This window comes from Pseudonaja textilis, chromosome 11 (assembly GCF_049901715.1).
Source record: "Pseudonaja textilis isolate UNSWEBS1 chromosome 11, rPseTex1.2, whole genome shotgun sequence".
NCBI classification, from domain to species: Eukaryota; Metazoa; Chordata; class Lepidosauria; order Squamata; family Elapidae; genus Pseudonaja; species Pseudonaja textilis.
In genome coordinates, this window is record NC_142000.1 from 5,807,179 (window position 1) to 5,824,958 (window position 17,780).

General features: G+C 38.7%; 1 protein-coding gene and 1 long non-coding RNA gene across 8 annotated transcripts; both read left to right on the top strand.

The window, feature by feature from the left end:
* Positions 1–246: 246 nt before the first annotated feature.
* Positions 247–13,483, top strand: LOC113445272 (cytochrome P450 2J2-like). Of its 7 annotated transcripts, none has more exons than XM_087940531.1 (10): positions 247–310; positions 772–1,193; positions 1,744–1,906; positions 3,074–3,226; positions 7,392–7,552; positions 8,010–8,183; positions 9,338–9,476; positions 11,110–11,297; positions 11,546–11,687; positions 12,355–13,483. In XM_087940531.1, exons 2-10 carry the CDS (start codon positions 1,035–1,037, stop codon positions 12,543–12,545), a joined length of 1,470 nt encoding a protein of 489 aa, XP_087796657.1. In that variant the 5' UTR covers positions 247–310; positions 772–1,034; the 3' UTR covers positions 12,546–13,483. The 7 variants fall into 7 exon arrangements, with proteins under 7 accessions (XP_087796657.1, XP_087796655.1, XP_087796658.1 ...); XM_087940529.1 differs by having other exon boundaries at positions 255–347; XM_087940532.1 differs by having other exon boundaries at positions 293–464; positions 1,000–1,193.
* Positions 13,484–15,454: 1,971 nt separating this feature from the next.
* LOC148124822 (uncharacterized) lies at positions 15,455–16,613 on the top strand. Its single transcript, XR_015744940.1, has 2 exons — positions 15,455–15,659; positions 15,748–16,613. It is a non-coding gene; the product is annotated as an uncharacterized LOC148124822 (long non-coding RNA).
* Positions 16,614–17,780: the final 1,167 nt, after the last annotated feature.

Below are 17,780 nucleotides of genomic sequence, written 5' to 3' on the forward strand. Positions count from 1 at the left end.
ATTAAGCTGGACTTATGCAACCTGGTGTACAAAATAAACACACAGATATTTATGCTCTGGGCCAGACGTTGATGTAAATACCTGTAAAATATGTGCGAGCCTTGGGCAAAAGAAAAGCAGTGAAATCACTCTAGGTGTAGTGTAGGGACAGTGTAAAATATTAACACATGATAAATAATGAAAGAGCAGCGTAATCCCGAACGGGAGAACAGATTAGCCACGTCAAAAATGAAAAACGTCATCAATGTCAGCCGAGTAGTTTAGAGGCTGAATAGTTCAGAAAAGAGTTTAATTGGAAGGAGTTGCAACAGTACGTGTGGGGGAATCCCTGCTGTAAGGGATAATCGGTAAGCAGTTAAACTGCTTAAACGAGGGGATAGAATGGGAGGAGTATGGTTGTGGGGAAACTAAGGCTATAGCTGGGAATCGTGGAGTGTTGTCAAACACTCTGAAGCTGTACGTAAGTCTAAATGCTGTTGCTATCAGGGCTAGAGCTTCGTAGTTTTGGGATATTTTTTTTATTTTGCTCTAGCATGAGAGTTGTTATTGAGCTTGGAGGTTAAACTTGTTTTTCCTTGCTTCACAACATTACCATTATGTCTCACTTTGGCTTGTATTCTTTCTTACGCTGGGCATGAAATAAACTAGGGCATGACAAATGGTCACAATTTGAGGACACTCTGTTGCCAGGTGCTTGGATCTTAATTCCGTGACCCAACGGATGCTGCAATAGTCGAGTAAGGACCGATTTTGTGTCTTTTTTTTTTTCAGGGTCAACAAAACTTTGAATAGTCACTGATCAGTTGCTCATAAATCAAAGGCTATCTTCATGGCCCTCCTGTTGACGAAGAAATATATTATTCATTTTAAGGGCATGTAACCCAGAGTTTCCTGTTGGTTAAAATGCAGGTTGTAAAATCTGCCTTCTGTTCAAAGTTCAAAGTTTTATCTTTCATCATGACCTTAAAGATTTAATCTTTGCTAAAATCACAGCAGCAGAGAGAGAGAGAGAGAGAGACGTCCCTGATATCAACATGGGTATTCTCAGCTGGCTGCTTGTTCTTTCCATCCTATTCCTCTGTTTCTGGAAGAGCCAACGTCCCAAAGGTTTCCCCCCTGGACCATGGAGCCCTCCCCTGACTGGGATCCTGTTTTATCTCAGTAGGAAGGAGCCTCTCAAGGCATTAGATCAGGTACAGATCCTTATTCGATCCCACATTAATCTCCATGGAGTGAATCAGCCAAAAATGAAGAATATTTCCTTGCAATTATTTAAGTATTCTGCTACAAAATGGAGGGGTCAAAGTAAGATTTAGGGAAACAAACTTTCAGAATGTTATCTAGATATTAAAGGATCTGCTCTGTAGTTATGTATGTTTGATTCAAGGGAGTCCTGGTAGTTAATGAAATTGGGCTGCTCTGGAGAGAATGCTATATTTTTAAACAAAGCATTGAAGATAATTTGGCTCATCTGCAGATGTATCAGAAGAAAATCCAGTTTTAGATGGGTCACAATTTACAAAGTATGCCATTTCATTTAATAACTCAAGAGATCCCATTATTCTTCTACATATAAGATGTTGCATCTGTGCCTGGACAGGAGGGGAAAGGATATGCTGAAGGTTTTTGAAGGAGATGGAGGTTCAAGTAATCTCACCTCTCATTCATGTTGCATCCTTGCAAGTGATTGCTTCCAACCGATCTCCTAATGCTTCTAGGTTAATCCTGGTGATTTCATTTCAGCTAGCCCAAAAATATGGTCCCGTCTTCAGTCTCTACCTCGGAGGAAAGCGTGCAGTCTTCACTCATGGATTTTCTTCAGCCAAAGAGGTCCTGGTGACAAAAGGCCTAGAATTTGCTGGAAGGCCAGATAATTTATTAGTAGATTATATGATTAAGAAAAAAGGTACACAATATATCATTTGTAAACACTATTTTTCCTCTCTACTCTTGTTATTCTCTTTGTTGGATGTTTGTGTTACGTTGGCAATTATGAGATTGATGGCTACCTGAATCCATAGAATGATTAAGTAATTAATCAGGTTTTACCATTAGGTAAGCATAAGATAAATACTGGTAGTCCTCAATTTATGACTACAAGTGAGCCCAATAAGCAAGACAGTTGTTAAGTGAGCTTTGCCTCATTTTACAACCTTTCGTACCATCATTGTTAAGTGAATCACTGCAGTTGTTAAGTTAGTAAACAGAATTGTTAAGTGGATCAGGCTTCCCCACTGAATTTCCTTGTCAGAAGGTTGCAAAAGAGGCTTCACATGACCCCCAGGACAATATGACCGTCATAAATGAGAATTAGGTGCCAAGCAGCTGAATTTTGATCATGTAACCAGGGGGCTGCTGCAATGGTCATAAGTATGAAAACCAGTCATAAGTCACTTTTTCCCCAGTGACATTGTAAGTTCAAACCATCACTAAACTTCAGAGGGTTATTAGGACTGCAGAAAAAACATTGGCTACCAACCTGTCTTCCATGGAGGACCTACTGCACGAGTTAAAAAAAAGGAGGGCTGTGAAAATATTTACAGATCCCTCACATCCTAGACATAAACCGTTTCAACTCCTTCCCTCAAAAAGACGCTATAGAGCCCTGCACACCAGAACAACTAGACACAAGGAGAGGTTTTTCCTCCATGCTGTCACTTTGCTAAATAAATAATTCACTCAACACTGTCCAAAGTCTGCACTACTATTACTGCTAATCTTCTTATCACTCCTTTATCATCCATCCCCTCCCACTTGTGACTGTATGACTGTAACTTTGTCGCTTGTATCTTTATGATTTATATTGACTCTTTCCTAGTATGATTTGATTGCTTATTGTACTGTATGACTATTATTAAGTGTTGTACCTGATGATTCTTGACTCTTGGCGAATATATCTTTTCTTTTATGTACACTGAGAACATTTGCACCAAGACAAATTCCTTGTGTGTCCAGCCACACTTGGTCAATAAAAAGAATTCTATTCTATTCTAAACGAACTGCTGTAAGGATTACCTGTACTTGGAAATCCCTGTAGTTCCATTGTTTCCTTTTCCACCTTTTATTTTTACAGGCATAATCACAGCCCCTTACGGCCAAGCTTGGAAAGAACAACGGAGGTTTTCACTGATGCTTCTCAGGAACTTTGGACTGGGCAAAAAATCGATGGAAGAGAAGATCTTGCAGGAGGCAACTTGTTTGATTGAAGCATTTGCTGAAAACTCAGGTAAGCTCACCTGGGGCAGGACGGGATGGCTGGGGAATCCTCACACCAATGTGACTTCTTTTTCCACAGGACAGAATTCAATTGATTTTACAGTTGACCCAGGTTTTTGTGTGTATGTGTGTGTGTGGGTTGATGCAGAGTGGGAGGAGCTTAGCATCCTGGTTGTATAAAACTTAAAGCAAATTCCAATGCAAGATAATATTTGTAGGTTTCAGATATTTCATTCCCCTATTAGGTAACAGGATGACGTTACGTAGGTGGGTAATGAAATTATCTGGGGGAAATGGCCATTGGAACTTCAAATCCCAATCTAATCACCTTGTTTGTAGCCTGATATAACTTTGAACAGTTGTTAGCTGAGGGCTTTTTGGGGTGTAACCATTTAGAATGGGAGGAAGGCCTAAGTGAGGAAGCAGCCTGGTGTCCCTACATAAACTCCAAGAGTGCTCGATCTCTTCTCCCCTTGAATCCTTCTCTGGTCATTCCCAGGAGAAATCTTCCAGTCTAGGGAGGTTCCTGTATTACAGGCAAAGAACAATAAAGTAGCTAGCTTGAATTACACACATATGAGTCTGGTTGTTCATGCATCAGGATTTTTGTTGTTAGTTGCGAAGTCGTGTTTGACCCAACACAACCCCATGGACAATGCTCCTCCAGGCCTTCCTGTCCTCTACTATCTTCTGGAGTTTATTTAAGCTCGGGCCGACTGCTTCAGTAACTCCATCCAGCCCCCTCGTTCTCTGTCATCCCCTTCTTCTTCTTTTAAAAAATAGATTTTATTAAATTTACAATTTAAAAACACATCGACAATACATTTACAAAGTAGAAAGAAAAACGGGTAGGGGGAAAGAAGGAAAACACCCGGCCTAGCACACCGGATAAAGGCTGGTTGGGGGAAAGAGAAAGGATATAGAGGGAGAGAAGGGAAGGGAAGGGGAGGGAGAATAGGGTAGAAATACAATTAAAAACGAATGATATCTTTTTGTGACAGTCTGTAAGGATCATTTCTCTTCATCATATCCAATCTACTCCTCTTTTCCATTATGTTTAAGTTACTTTTTATCATTTACATAATTTGTCTCTGTGTAAGCCAATTATACCATGAGTCCCAGTTGTCGTAAAATGTTGAGGACTCTTTGTTTTTTAATGCTATCGTTAATTTATCCATTTCAGCACACTCACAAATTTTATGAATAACCATTTGCTCTGAAGGTGTATGAGGTAATTTCCAACATTGGACTGTGGTCTGCCAAAGTACTTGTTTCTATATCTATTTCCTGTATATTAAAAATCAATTCCATTGACATCCATATCATATCTATTCTAGACCATGATGCGTGTCTATTTGAGTAAAAAGTATATTGTCTATTTTTAGCGTTTCTTTCGCTCCATGCATCTTTTAAATTCATTTCATCTGTCATTTTAAAAAAGGATTTTGGAAGAGTCTTTCTACTTTCCTTTGTTGTTTTCTGTGTTTTATAGTCCAATTTCTCATTTACTATTCCATTAAAGTCTCCCATCATGCAAATATTAGCATAGTCCAATTCAATTATTTCCATATGTAATTTTCTATAAAATTCTTCTTGATTATCATTTGGAGCATAGATTGCTATTAAGAGTATTTTCATATTATTGTCCGTTGTTTCCACCATCAAGATTCTTCCATCATCATCTGCATATATTTATTCTGCTAGGTTTGTGTCTCTAATATGTAAAACCCTTCCTCTTTTCTTTTATCATGTCAACACAGTAAATATTTTCCCTAATTTTGGCTGTATCAATATTTGTTCATGTTGCTTTTTAATATGTACTTCTTGTAGACAGGTTATATCAAATTTTAATTTCTCTAGTTTATGAAATGTTTTCTTTCTTTTGGTAGATGAATTAAGTCCATTTATATTAATTGTAATCATTTTTTTCTCTTCCATATTTATATTTTATAAGAAGGGTTTACTGCTCTTGTAGATCTTGGTTCTCCTTGTTCTCTAGATTCCACATTGCCGCCTACTGCACCTTCTTTTTCAGTTGCTGCTAAACATTCCTCTTGGAATTCAATTAATGACTCTTCTCTTCCTGTCTTTCCCTCTAAAATATTCTGCATGAAATAGTTCTGCTTTCTCAGTTGAATCTATTCTGAGTCTTTATTCTTACCATGTAAACATGAGACCTTCTGGTGTCAGTCATCTGTAGTTAACACCTTTCTTAAGTAATATTTTAGTCAGAAATTGATATTCTCTGCTCATCTCTCTCATACTTCTCAGTACTTGTTTCAGGACCACAATTTCCTTGTCTTTGTATTTCAGTGTTTTCTCTCTTGCAATCTGTAGTATTTGCATTTTGATTGCTTTCTTAGTAAATCTTATATGGACTTCCCTTGATAGTTTATTTCTCATTGCATATCTTGTAAAAACTCGAAACAGCTCATCTATTCCATCCATCATCTTCTCTTTGGCTATCTGCAATGCCTCTACCAGGATTTCTATCATTATGTCTGCCAAGTTTTCTCCCTTTTCATCTATGTTTTGAAATCTAAGATAAAAATGTGATCTGTCAATCTCCCATCTCAATATTCCACTCTTGTCTCTTTCAACCACATTCAGTCTGTTATTAATATCTCCAGTTTTCTTATCTCTTTGTTCATCTTTTTCTTCAATTTTTTGGAGTCTATCTTCATATTGTGTCAACATTTGGTGTATGTTCACCACTTTTCATCTGTTTTTTCTGTTCTCTGTTCAATATACTCTCTTAATCTATTCATCTATTATTAATATTCTCTAATACATTTTTGCAGGTCAACAACAAGAAAAAGTAAAAATAAACATCTTCAGGTTCTTCTATACCTTAATCCAATTAAGTGGAGTGCGATAAACCAAATATTACAATTAACAATCTCCAGCAGAAAAAAAAGAGAAATATATGTAAAAATAATATTTCCAAAGAAAAGGAGAAAAGAAATGCACCTTCTCTAGAAAAAGCAAAGGAAACACAGGCTTCTCCTCCAAAAGGCCACAGTCCAGCTAAAAATAACTAAGCGAGGGGGAAAGTAGAGAGGTAACACTAAAAAAATCACAAGTTTTCTGTCAAAGAGAAAAAGCTGCCACTATATAATATCCAAGACTCTTTTGTTGAATTCCAAAAAAAAAATTTACAGTTCTCTTTCCAAGGTCACTGCAATCTTCTTTCTTTCAACTCTGAGTTTTCTTTCAACTCCAGACTCCAGCCACTGATAGTATCCCAGAGGAGAACCTGTATAAACTATCTTCCATGCTCATCCCACTATCTTCTCAATAAACAGGCTCAGAGTCCTTGAAATATAATACCAGCTCTTACTTTTCTCAAAGTTATCAAACACTCAAACAAGAGAAAGAAAACAATGTTTCCAAGCCACTGAGTGGCAGTGTTACTTATTATCCTCTACTTTCACTTCTCTCCTTATATTCAAAACAAAAGAAAAAGAAAGAAATTAAGAAGTACAAATAAAACTATACAATAATGCATTGAAAAAAGAAAAAGAAAGAAAGTCTTAAACAAAAAAAATTATTAAGTAGTTATATAAAAAAAGAAAAAAAACACAGTCCAGTTTGAAATTAAAAAGTGTTTGTAAAGAATCCAGCAATAAAAAGGATTAAGAAAAACCACTAAGTTTGACTCAGGCTTAATCTTGCCACTTAACTTCTTCTGTATTCAATTTTAACTTTTCTTTTAGTCTTTTAGTGTGTTCTCTCAAATAATAATTAGAAGTTATCTCACCAAACTGAGACACTTTCTCTCCAGCTTTCTTCCATTCTGGAGCTGTCCCAGTTTCAGCAGCTTCAATGGCCACCTCTCTGCCGCTGGAAAAAAGGGCTTCTCCTGGATCTACCAAGGACTTTGCGATGTCCCTGGGATCAGCAGGATGTGCCCTTCTCTGTTAACATCTCTACAGGACGGTTTAGGTCTGAAAGGACCATCCAGCAACAGAGATATCGATGGCGATCTTGGAGCTTCAAGATCACACGTCGTACTGCTGCGACACCAGCCCCGCCCTCCTGCATTCAGCCTTTCTTATGGTCCAACTTTCACAGCCATACATTGCAACTGGGAAAACCATTTTAACAATAATATAATTAATATGAACAATCACAGGATTATCTCTAATCTTATTTTCTTTTGCTTTATTCTGCAGGTGCACCTTTTGATCCTCAGCCATTTGTTGAAACTGCAGTCACCAACATCATCTCTTCCATTCTGTTTGGGAAACGTTTTGAAAACAATGACAGCTCTTTAAGGACTGTGCTGAACATTTTACATCAAAATCTCAAACTGATAGTTGGACCCTGGGCCATGGTATCCTTGATAAGAGCACAGGAAAACAGTCACAATTCCCAGAGATGCTAATGGGAATTTCAGTTTATTGGAATTAAATGTCCATCTCTCTAAACGTTGTTGAGGTTGGAAAATACAAATCTGCAGGATATTATAACAGTGGTAGATGAAATGCTTCATATATTTTGGAATTTCATCCAATTTTCCTTGCATAACTTTATTTACTTTTAAAGGAATGTCATAATTTGATGACTGACTTGGTTGAGCCTGCAGGAACCAGAGTTAATTAGAGCATGACACTGCTTTATTGAAATATTAACTTATGTGAATATTTGTACCCTATCAAAAGTTGAACATGAAATAACCTTCATGAGTATAGATGGTCAAAGGTGTTTTTTTCTCTCCCAATACACCCTACAGTGTATATTACCTGATGATCAGTTTAATTAATTTTGATTTGTTTTCTCCTTTTCGGTAGCTTTACAATGCTGTACCCTTAGTGAGAAGTCTTCCCCTGCCACATCAGAGAATACTAACAAATGTCCAAAAAACCTTTGCTTTCCTTGAAAAAGAGGTGGAGGAACACAAGACAACGTTTATTTCTGGAGAAACCCGGGATTTTGTTGATGCATACCTAGAAGAAATAAAGAAGGTAAAAAAAAAAATCCACCCCCCTTTGTTTGATTTTATACTCTTATATAGTTTTTCTCATTGAGTGGTGCAGTGGCCTAGAAGTGGAGCTCTCACCTCACCATTAGGAGGCTGTGAGTTTGATTCTAGGTAGAGGCAGATATTTCTCTCTCTGGGCACAATGAGAATATATCTGCTGAATAAAACTCCACATGGGCAACAGGAAGGAAATCCGGCCAGTAAACAATCTGCTTTTCTCATCTTGTATTTGTGGCTACCACATTACAGTTGTGTGACTATGAAAAACAGATATCTTGTGGATGGCCCTAACCTCATTTGATAATCTAATTGCATACAAAATTGGTTGCTTGGTTAGTTAAACAACTTCCATAGAAACTCTTTGGAACTTTGTGTGAATTGGAGTTTTGTCCTAAAGAAAGGAACAAGCTATTGTGTTATCTCGTCTATGGGACTTTGCTTAGCCTGTTGCATAAACCCAGCCAACCCATTGTCCTATAAATCAGAACACAAACAAATATGAATTTCATTCAATAGATATGATTGGAAAATATTCTAGAATAATGCAAATGGTCCTCATTTTTTAATCCCAGTTGGGACTGGAGCTTCCATCACTAAGCAAGGCATTTATGAAGCAAATCACACCCGATTTTACAACCTTGTAGTGTTAAGTGAATCACTGTGGTTATTAAGTAAATCCATCTTCTCTCATGGACTTTGAGAGTGGGAACCTTGTAAATGGTGATCACATGACCCATGTATTCTGCAACCGTCATAGATGCCTGCTGGTTTCCAAGTGCCCAAATTCTGATCATGTGACTGCAGGACAGTGTAATGATCTTAAATGTGAAAACAGTCCCTAAGTCATAAGAGATTCTATTCTATTCTATTCTGTTCTGTTCTGTTCCGTTCTGTTCTGTTCTGTTCCATTCCGTTCCGTTCCGTTCCGTTCCATTCCATTCCATTCCATGTTCTGTTCTATTCTATTCTATTCTATTCTATTCTATTCGTTTTGTTTCGTTTTGTTTCGTTTCGTTTCGTTTCATTTCATTTCAGCATTGTCATAACCTCAAACCATCACTGAATAAATGGTTCAGGACAGGTTCATATATGTTGAGGACTATATTCTCTTTCTTTTTTTGTTTTAACTAATAAAAGGCAGAGCAGAAAGGTTCAAGTTTTGAAGAAGAACAATTACGGGTTTTGCTGATGGACCTTTTGAGTGCTGGATCAGAGACAACAGCTAGAACAATTCAGTGGGCATTGCTCTATTTGGTAGCCTTTTCAGAGATCCAAGGTATGGAAATAGCAAATGACGAAGATCTTATATTAACCATGCAAAATCAGGATGGGTCTTGAAGGGGTGATTCCTGACTTTTCTAAAAGCTTCATTTGGATTTAGACAGGTTCATCCCTTCTGGTATGTTTAGAACTATAACACCTAGAAGAATCCCCAGATAGAGATGCATTGCTTTCCCACAACTCAAGGAGAGCACCAAGTTGAGAAGGATGCAAAACATGGGGAATCAGTGTGATGTTTTCAAAAATGTATGGAGGAGATGACCAGCCTGAGGGTGGGGTCAAGTGCAACTTCAGTCTGGAGTCCACAAGAGATCTAAGTCCAGCCCACTTTGAATTCTGTTGATTCTTATCTCTCCAATTTGCTTTGACCATTAGTAGTTCAGATTCTTGTAGAGTTTTGAATATTGTTTTGAACCACCAGGACTCCTGATTTCCTGCACTTTACAATATCATTGTCAATCCTACTAGATCAGGGGTCTCAAACTCACGGCCCACGGGCCAATTGTGGCCCACAGGACGATATCCTGTGGCCCCCACCATGATACGAAAGTATAATATTAGTGCGGCCCGCAGGAAGAATGAACCTCTGAAGGAAGTCCCGCCTGCCGTTCCTCATCGTGGCTTCTTCTCCACCCTGAACTTTAACAAGTCCAAGTACAGGTCCAGACCTACTGATGATCATCTTCAAGCCATACTGAGGGTCTCAAGTGCCTCTTCTCTGAAGCCAAATGTGGCTCAGATATGTGAGAAGAAGCCTTGTCAAGTCTCTGGCAGCAAGGAGTAAGCTGGAGAAGCCATGTTCTGAGGAACTGTTCATGATCTTCATTCAATGTTCCATTCATGTGTTCAGGACAGTTCATGTATTGGAGAAATCATTAACTGTTGATGACATTTGAGGATATTTTTTTAACAACGTTTTTTGTGGAATCCCTTATGCGGCCCAGCCTCACCCAGACTCTGCCTCCAGCAGCCCCCAGGTAAATTGAGTTTGAGACCCCTGTACTAGATAGACCATGGAATGAATTCTTCAGGAAGCTAAAACTGCTTTCATGGAGATTGGCTACAATAACAGAATCTAATTGTGCTGGGTCTCCTCCCTTTCTGTCCAGTTAGCTAAAAAGAGACTTCTGCATATTTATTATACATGTCTGAAGCTCCTTTTCTCTAATGGAATGCCAATTGAAACCTCAACACCATAAGAAACATTTCCCATAGGCAGATCGCATTAGCTTTGCATCTCGTATTAGTCCCACTAAGTAGGCCAAACCGTGAAATGAATTTCTCAGGAAGGCTAAATTTCCTGTTCTTGGGATTGGCCACAAAACCAAGGAGAGAAGCAACCTGGAATTAAGGAGAAACTTCCCGACAGTGAGAATGATTCACCAGTGGAACACTTTGCCTCCAGAAATTATGGAACTCCACTTTTGCTGGTACGGGCACCACAGGGCGGTCCTTCGCTGTTTCCAGATCAGCCCCACGGGCCACATCTAAGCCCCCCATGGGCCAGATCTGGGATCTGGTCCTTGAGTTTGACTTTAAAATGTTTCAGTCCTTCTTCCCAGTCTACACAATTCTGTTGAGGTCTCCTTCCTTACCCCCCACAAGTAACTAATTTATTTGCACTGCAGAGAAATGCCAGAAGGAAATAGACTTTTTTCTGGGAAGTAATTCCAACCTGCAATATGAAGATCGGGAAAAGCTGCCCTACACAAATGCCGTCATTCATGAAATCCAACGCCATACAACTGTTGTTCCTCTTGGAGCACCTCACACACCCATCCAAAATACACAGCTTTGCGGCTATCAAATTCCCAAGGTAAAACTGGAAACCTTCACAGGTGGGCCATGGGTCTGGAAGCTGTACAATGAAGACGAAAGGAACTCCCTTGGGAAGGGGGTTGGACTAGAAGACCACCACGTTCCCTTTCAGCCGTATGATCCTTTTCACCACTAGCGATCCATTCTTGAACCAGATCTCAAAGAGGGCTCAGGCAAATTGATTCAAGATCCCTTCCATCACGGAGCACTTTCTTCCGTGTGATCTACTTTTCCTGACATTTTCAGGGCACCATCATTTTAATCAACCTCCATTCTGTTCATCATGATGAATCCCAGTGGAAGTTCCCCCACGAGTTCAACCCCTCCAACTTCCTGAATGAAGAGGGAGACTTTGTGAAGCCAGAAGCCTTTTTGGCATTTTCAGCCGGTAAATTATCTCACTGTCTGTTTTACTTTGAATTTATTTTTATTTTTTATTTATTTATTTTGTTGAGTATGAATCTGATAATATAGATAAGAACATACACATGGTTAATAATACGAGAAATATATATGGATAAAAGGGAACATTAATACAGGGACAGTAGGCACATTGGTGCGCTTATGCACGCCCCTTATTTGAATGTTGTGCAGCCCTTGAATGGCAAGGGCTGCACAACACACAGAACCAGAACTCAGTTCCTGTGCTTAAACCTCCTGCTTCAGTGCATCCTTAGATAGAGGAAATTGTGAATGTAGCCAATGGGGAGAAGCATTCATTTTGGGGATATATTCATCCATGTTTGTGAAAGCATGGATGTAGATTTTCTCCATGCGTGTATCCTTCAACAAGATCAACCAGAAAATATGCCAATTCATGTGCCAGAAAAGGCATGTTTTGCTTTGCTATTCTCCACCTCTCTCACACCCAACACACACACACACACACACACACACAAACACACCCTAACCCTAACCCTAACCCTAACCCTAACCCTAACCCTAGCCAATTTCACATAACATTAGAAAACTACAACTCTGTGTTTCAGGGGTGTGAAGTGTGCTCTGTTCTAGATGAACAGCTGTGATTGTTCATCTTGTCTTTCACTTTTCAGGACCAAGGGTTTGTTTAGGAGAAAATCTGGCTCGGATGGAGCTCTTCCTCTTCCTCACCAGCATCCTGAGAAATTTCCAGCTATCTTGGCCAGATAAATCCCGGGCACCAGATCTCACACCTAACTTGGGTCTCACACAATTTCCGTCAAGCTTTAAAATATTAATGAAAAGTCGCCAGGAAAGCAACTAGTTCAAGGGAAGATTTTCCATCACTCAAAGCAAAGTCATCCTCTCCAAGAAGAGACCAAAGGCACTTGAAAAATCCAGATGGAATTCATAGGCTATACCTTTTAAAGCAGTTACCTGAACAAAAGATTTGTACTAGATGGTCTGAAAAAATTATCTTCAATATTACAAACTTGATTTAAATGAAATAATGCTTTTCTTTGGGTGTAATGGTACATGGGTTGAGAGGCCTTGCCCCTGTCTGACTGGCCTTGCCCCCATCTCTTCTCTGCCTCTTTTTTTTTTTGAAAACAGTTTTATTAATTTTGACAACAAACAAAAACACATAAAACATAAAAACATCATCCTTTCCTTCATGAGTTTACAGACAGGTTTATCACTTTTTTTTGTGCATCCATTTCATAGTCTCCATTGTAGTTATATTGCATAATAGCTCATATTATCAAGCATAATATTATATAGCCTGATATCATTATTAAACAATCATTTGACTATAATTTTATTAATTCATACTTTAGCGAAATAACTATAGTTTACTTAATTTATTTTATAGCAAATCATAAAGTCATAGCAAGTCTATCTTAATAAAATTTTATAAAGATAATATCATAGGAAAAAAAGGAAATATGTATTCATTGTTTCCTAAGGTTCTAAATATTCAATTATTATATTTTATTATCTAACCATTGATAGAAAAGGTCCCAAACTTCATAGAATTGTTTATCTTCTTGTTCTCTAATTTCAAATGTCAATCTACTCATTTCAGCACATTCCAATATTTTCTTAATAATTTCTTCCTGTGATGGTATTTTCTCACTCTTCCAATTTTTAGCAAATACAATCCTAGCCGCTGTTAATACATTTACAATCAAATATTTCAAATTATTATTGTATGTATCAGGTAAGATTCCCAATAAAAAAAAATCTCTGGTTTTAAATCTATATGTTTCTTGGTCATTTTTTCCAACCATATGCGAATTTTAGTCCAATATTTTCTAGTGTCCTCACAAGTCCACCACATATGGTAATATGAGCCAGGTGTCTGATGACATTTCCAACACTTTCCAGATTTATTCTTGAACATTCTTGCTATTCTTGTTGGGGGAAAATGCCACCTGTAAAACATCTTATACAAATTTTCTTTATATGCTGTTGACATTGTCATTTTATAATTTTGAGACCACAATTTTTGCCATTTCTCTAAATCAATCCCATATCCAAAATTCTTCCCCCAAGCAATCATAGTTTCTTTAACTTGTTCTTCCTCTAGTTTAATTTCCAGTAAATAACCATACAGTTTTTTAATCACTTTTTCATCAGTACCTGTCAAAATCTTATCTAAGTCAGTCAATTTATCATAAAATCCCTCTGTTTTAGAATCTTTAACATACTTTGAGTGTATTTGCACATATGAAAACCAATTCATCTTTATACCTCTTCTCCGCCTCTTCAGTCCCAGGTGATAGGCTAGGTCTTCTTTTGTTGCCCTGCACAGGAGAACGGCGCTGGAAAGCTGGTTAGTGGGGTTAGGAGGGAATGGGGATATTGCAGAATGGGTTAGGGTTAGGGTATGCTTCCCCTGCTATGCCCATCAAGCCATGCCCACAGAACTGGTAGCAACTGGGGTGGGATGGCATGGACGGAGCCAGCCAGGAGTGGGACTTGGGATTTTCTGAACTGCATAGAATCTTAATTAGGGGCTCTCCCAAACTGCTGCAAACCCACAGCAGCCCCCCCTCATGCCCTGCTCCCTTTATGATATATTGTTGATCAGGAATGGTGGCATTTTTTTAGCCTGGTGTGTTCTACCCAACGGAGTGTCCTCAGATTTAGACTTTCAAAGATCTTAGCAAAGACTTTATTCTGTCCAGAATATTGAAGCTTGGGAATAGATTCTGAGCCAATAGGCTGTCCATTTCAATGCAGATTATATAGCTGCCCATGTTCTAGCCAACTCTGGGAGCGGGAGGTCTCCTAACAAAAGTTAAAACTGTTAAGGTAATACATAACGGAAAGGAATAAGATATATTATAGCATTAAATAAAGAGTTACTCTATAGGCTTATCTTACCTTGATGTTAGGCAATTGTTTTCCTATGTATGTAGAAGGATTTATTACTCTATAGGCATGTCTTATCTTGATGTTAGGCAGTTGTTTTCCTATGTATACAGAAGTATATATCTTTATAGGCATTTCTTATCTTGCTGTTGAAGAAGATATTTCTCTAACCTTTCACGTGTTGTAAAACTAGCCTGCAATTAGATACATCTCTCTCATCTGAAGACACATGATTGTCCCATCTAAATCAATCTGAATCCATCTGGTTTAAGTTCCACCTCCTTGAGAATGGAAAGCACTCCCTGGGAACATAACTCCCTACATCTGGAGCAATATACACCTTTTGAAGTATGCTGTTAATAGCCCTCTTCAATGGCCAATTGTGATGGATTAGCAAGACAATAGGAGAAGGAATAATGAAAGATAAACCAGTGCCAGAAGTACATTTGTTTTTGCAGGAGAGATGCAAATCAAAGTTAGAGTGTTTTACAATGCAGTTACTCTACTTCTAAAAGAATCTTAAGGTATAAGAAGAGTTACTTTCCTCTATGTGCTATGTAACTTTCCTCATATATCTGTGTGTATGAGAGGAGAGGTCTTACCCTTTTACTGATCAATAAAAGTTAGATTTTGTTATTCAAAGCCTCTGCTTAAGTTCATTTTTGGCAAATTGTGATCTTAAGTTATAGCTGAACTTGACATGATGAAACTATATTAGCCATACTATAAAACGGAACAGATTAAAACATTAAGAACAACAAAGCCCTGGTCCCAGCTGCAGCTCTGAATGTGCAGTTATCCGATCTTATCCTGGCATTGAGGGAATAAACTTCCTCTTTGGCTTTTCACCAGCAGAGAAATATAGCAGCAGAGAAACAAAGAGAATTCTCGGATTTGAAGATGGCTGATTTCAGCTGGCTCATCGTTTTTTCCCTCCTTTTCTTCTGGTTTTGGAAAAACAGACATCCCAAAGGTTTTCCCCCTGGGCCATGGAGGCTGCCTCTGTTGGGGAACCTGCTTCAGTTCAATATTGAGGGACCCTCTGAAGAAATTCGACCAGGTGAGGCTCCTTGATTGCTCTTATATTAAACTCCGTGGAGCAAATTTTCAGAAAAGAAAGAAGTTTGGCTGTAATTCTTTTTTAAAAGGAGGCTGGCTGGGCAGTGCTGTGTCTGTTAAATGTTTCTGCATGTGATTGAAAATACATTCTGCAGCCGACTGAGGAGAAATATTGATCAACGTTGAAATGCAGATGTTGAAACTCCAGCTACGTGAAGGTACACATTTGATTACGAGCAATCCTAATGGCATTGAGCTGCTTCCAAAAGATTCTTCAGAGTTTATTTGCATTGTGTGGAGGTTTATGAATGTTTGAGCTGAATTCCAAGAGTCAGCTCTGCCCCTTTCCAAAGCAATGTTTGGAATTTCCTAGGACACAGCCAGAAATCTTTCTAGACCACCTTTTAAAAAAACCCCAAATTCTTCAGAGAAGGGAGAAAACGCCATGCAGCTGCTGGAAGTCATTGCTTTCCCTTTCTTGTAAGCATTGCAATTCCATTCTGTCATTTTGATGTTAAATGTCCATTATGCAATTAGGGGAACTTGTTTTTAAACAAACACCAACATGTAGCAACTCTCTTGTATAATATCCACCGCTCTTAATTTGAGATTTTAACAAGGAAGCTTCTGATGAAAGGCTTCCAATAATTGTAGAGTTTGCACTTTGTCTTTGCCCCAAGGAGGTTGTGAATTCTCACAAATGGTGAAAGTTAGAAAATGGGAACATCTTGTTGCTCCTATGTGTTTCTGGGCTGTTGTTAGTACGAATGAGGTCAAGGGCCCCACTCTCTTGGAAAATATGCTGTGCCAGGCGTTGTTCTTTGAACTGAATTAAACTTTACTCATTCCAACTTGCTATTTGAAGGATTAGCATGAAGTACTGCCTAATAGCGAAAATTAAAAAGTTAATTAGACATTGAAGTGGAATCATGTTGTAAATAAAGTATTAAAATGATGTTGCTGGAAAACCACGCTCATGTTTATCACTTATAGCTTTTATGTACACTGGGAGCTTGTGCACTGAAGACAAATTCCTTATGTGTCCAAACATATTTGGCCAATAAAGCTATTCTATTCTATTCTGTTCTGTTCTGTCCTGTCCTGTCCTGTCCTATTCCCTATTCTATTCTATTCTTTTTCTATTCTTATTCCACTCTATTCTTATTTTATTCCAATCCTATTCTAATCCTATTCTAATCTTATTCTATTCTAAATAGTGTGGTCTTTTGGTATCGGCCACCTTTGAGTTCAGATGTATCAATGTTCATTGCAAACTGGCAAAAGAGTCATCACACTCAAATGACTCTTGCCATTTGCAATGTACATTTATACATCCAAATTAGACTGTGTTGTTTCTCTGTGTCATATAATTTATGTGGGTATGTGGGTGCATGCTTGCTTGCTTGTTTGCTTGTTTATATTATTGTCATGTTTAGTGTATATTGGAAGCGGTGATCATTTGAGAGCTGCATGCAACGAAATTTCATTTTAATGTATGCTGATTAGTGTACATTCAAAGTGACAATAAAGTGATTCTAAGTTTAAGTGGGTGTATGTAAAGAGGTTGCATGCCAGAAAGCAGGAAGAAGAGCTCTATTGTTATCTATAAATAAATCCTTTCCCCTCTACAATATGGTACAATATTCCTACTAAGCAGTGTTGGGATTCAAATATTTTTACCACGGTTTGGTGGGCATGGCTTGATGGGTGCACTTTACATGCGTGCACACACTTTGCTTGCGTGTGTGCACCAATCGCACACTTTGCGCAGGCACAGAGGCATTTTAACTCACCTCCTACAAGCCTGCATGATCCCAGTCACTTCAGATGCCGCACAGCACTCTTCTGTTCCGCGCAAAGCAGCTGCGCTTCAAATTCAGAGGATGAAGGTGAGATGGGAGCCCAGGCGGGTGGACAGGTGGGTCCAACAGCAGAGTGATGGAGATAACCGGTTTGGTCTCCGCTGCTCATCATTGCTACCGGCTCGGTAAAACCGGGCTGAACCGGTAGAATACCATCACTGCTACTGAGGCAGGGGTCTCCAACCTGCGGCTCTTTTGGCCCTCTGCTGCAGCTACCTGTCAGCTGAACCCCACCCTGGCTGGGCCCTCCACTTCCCATC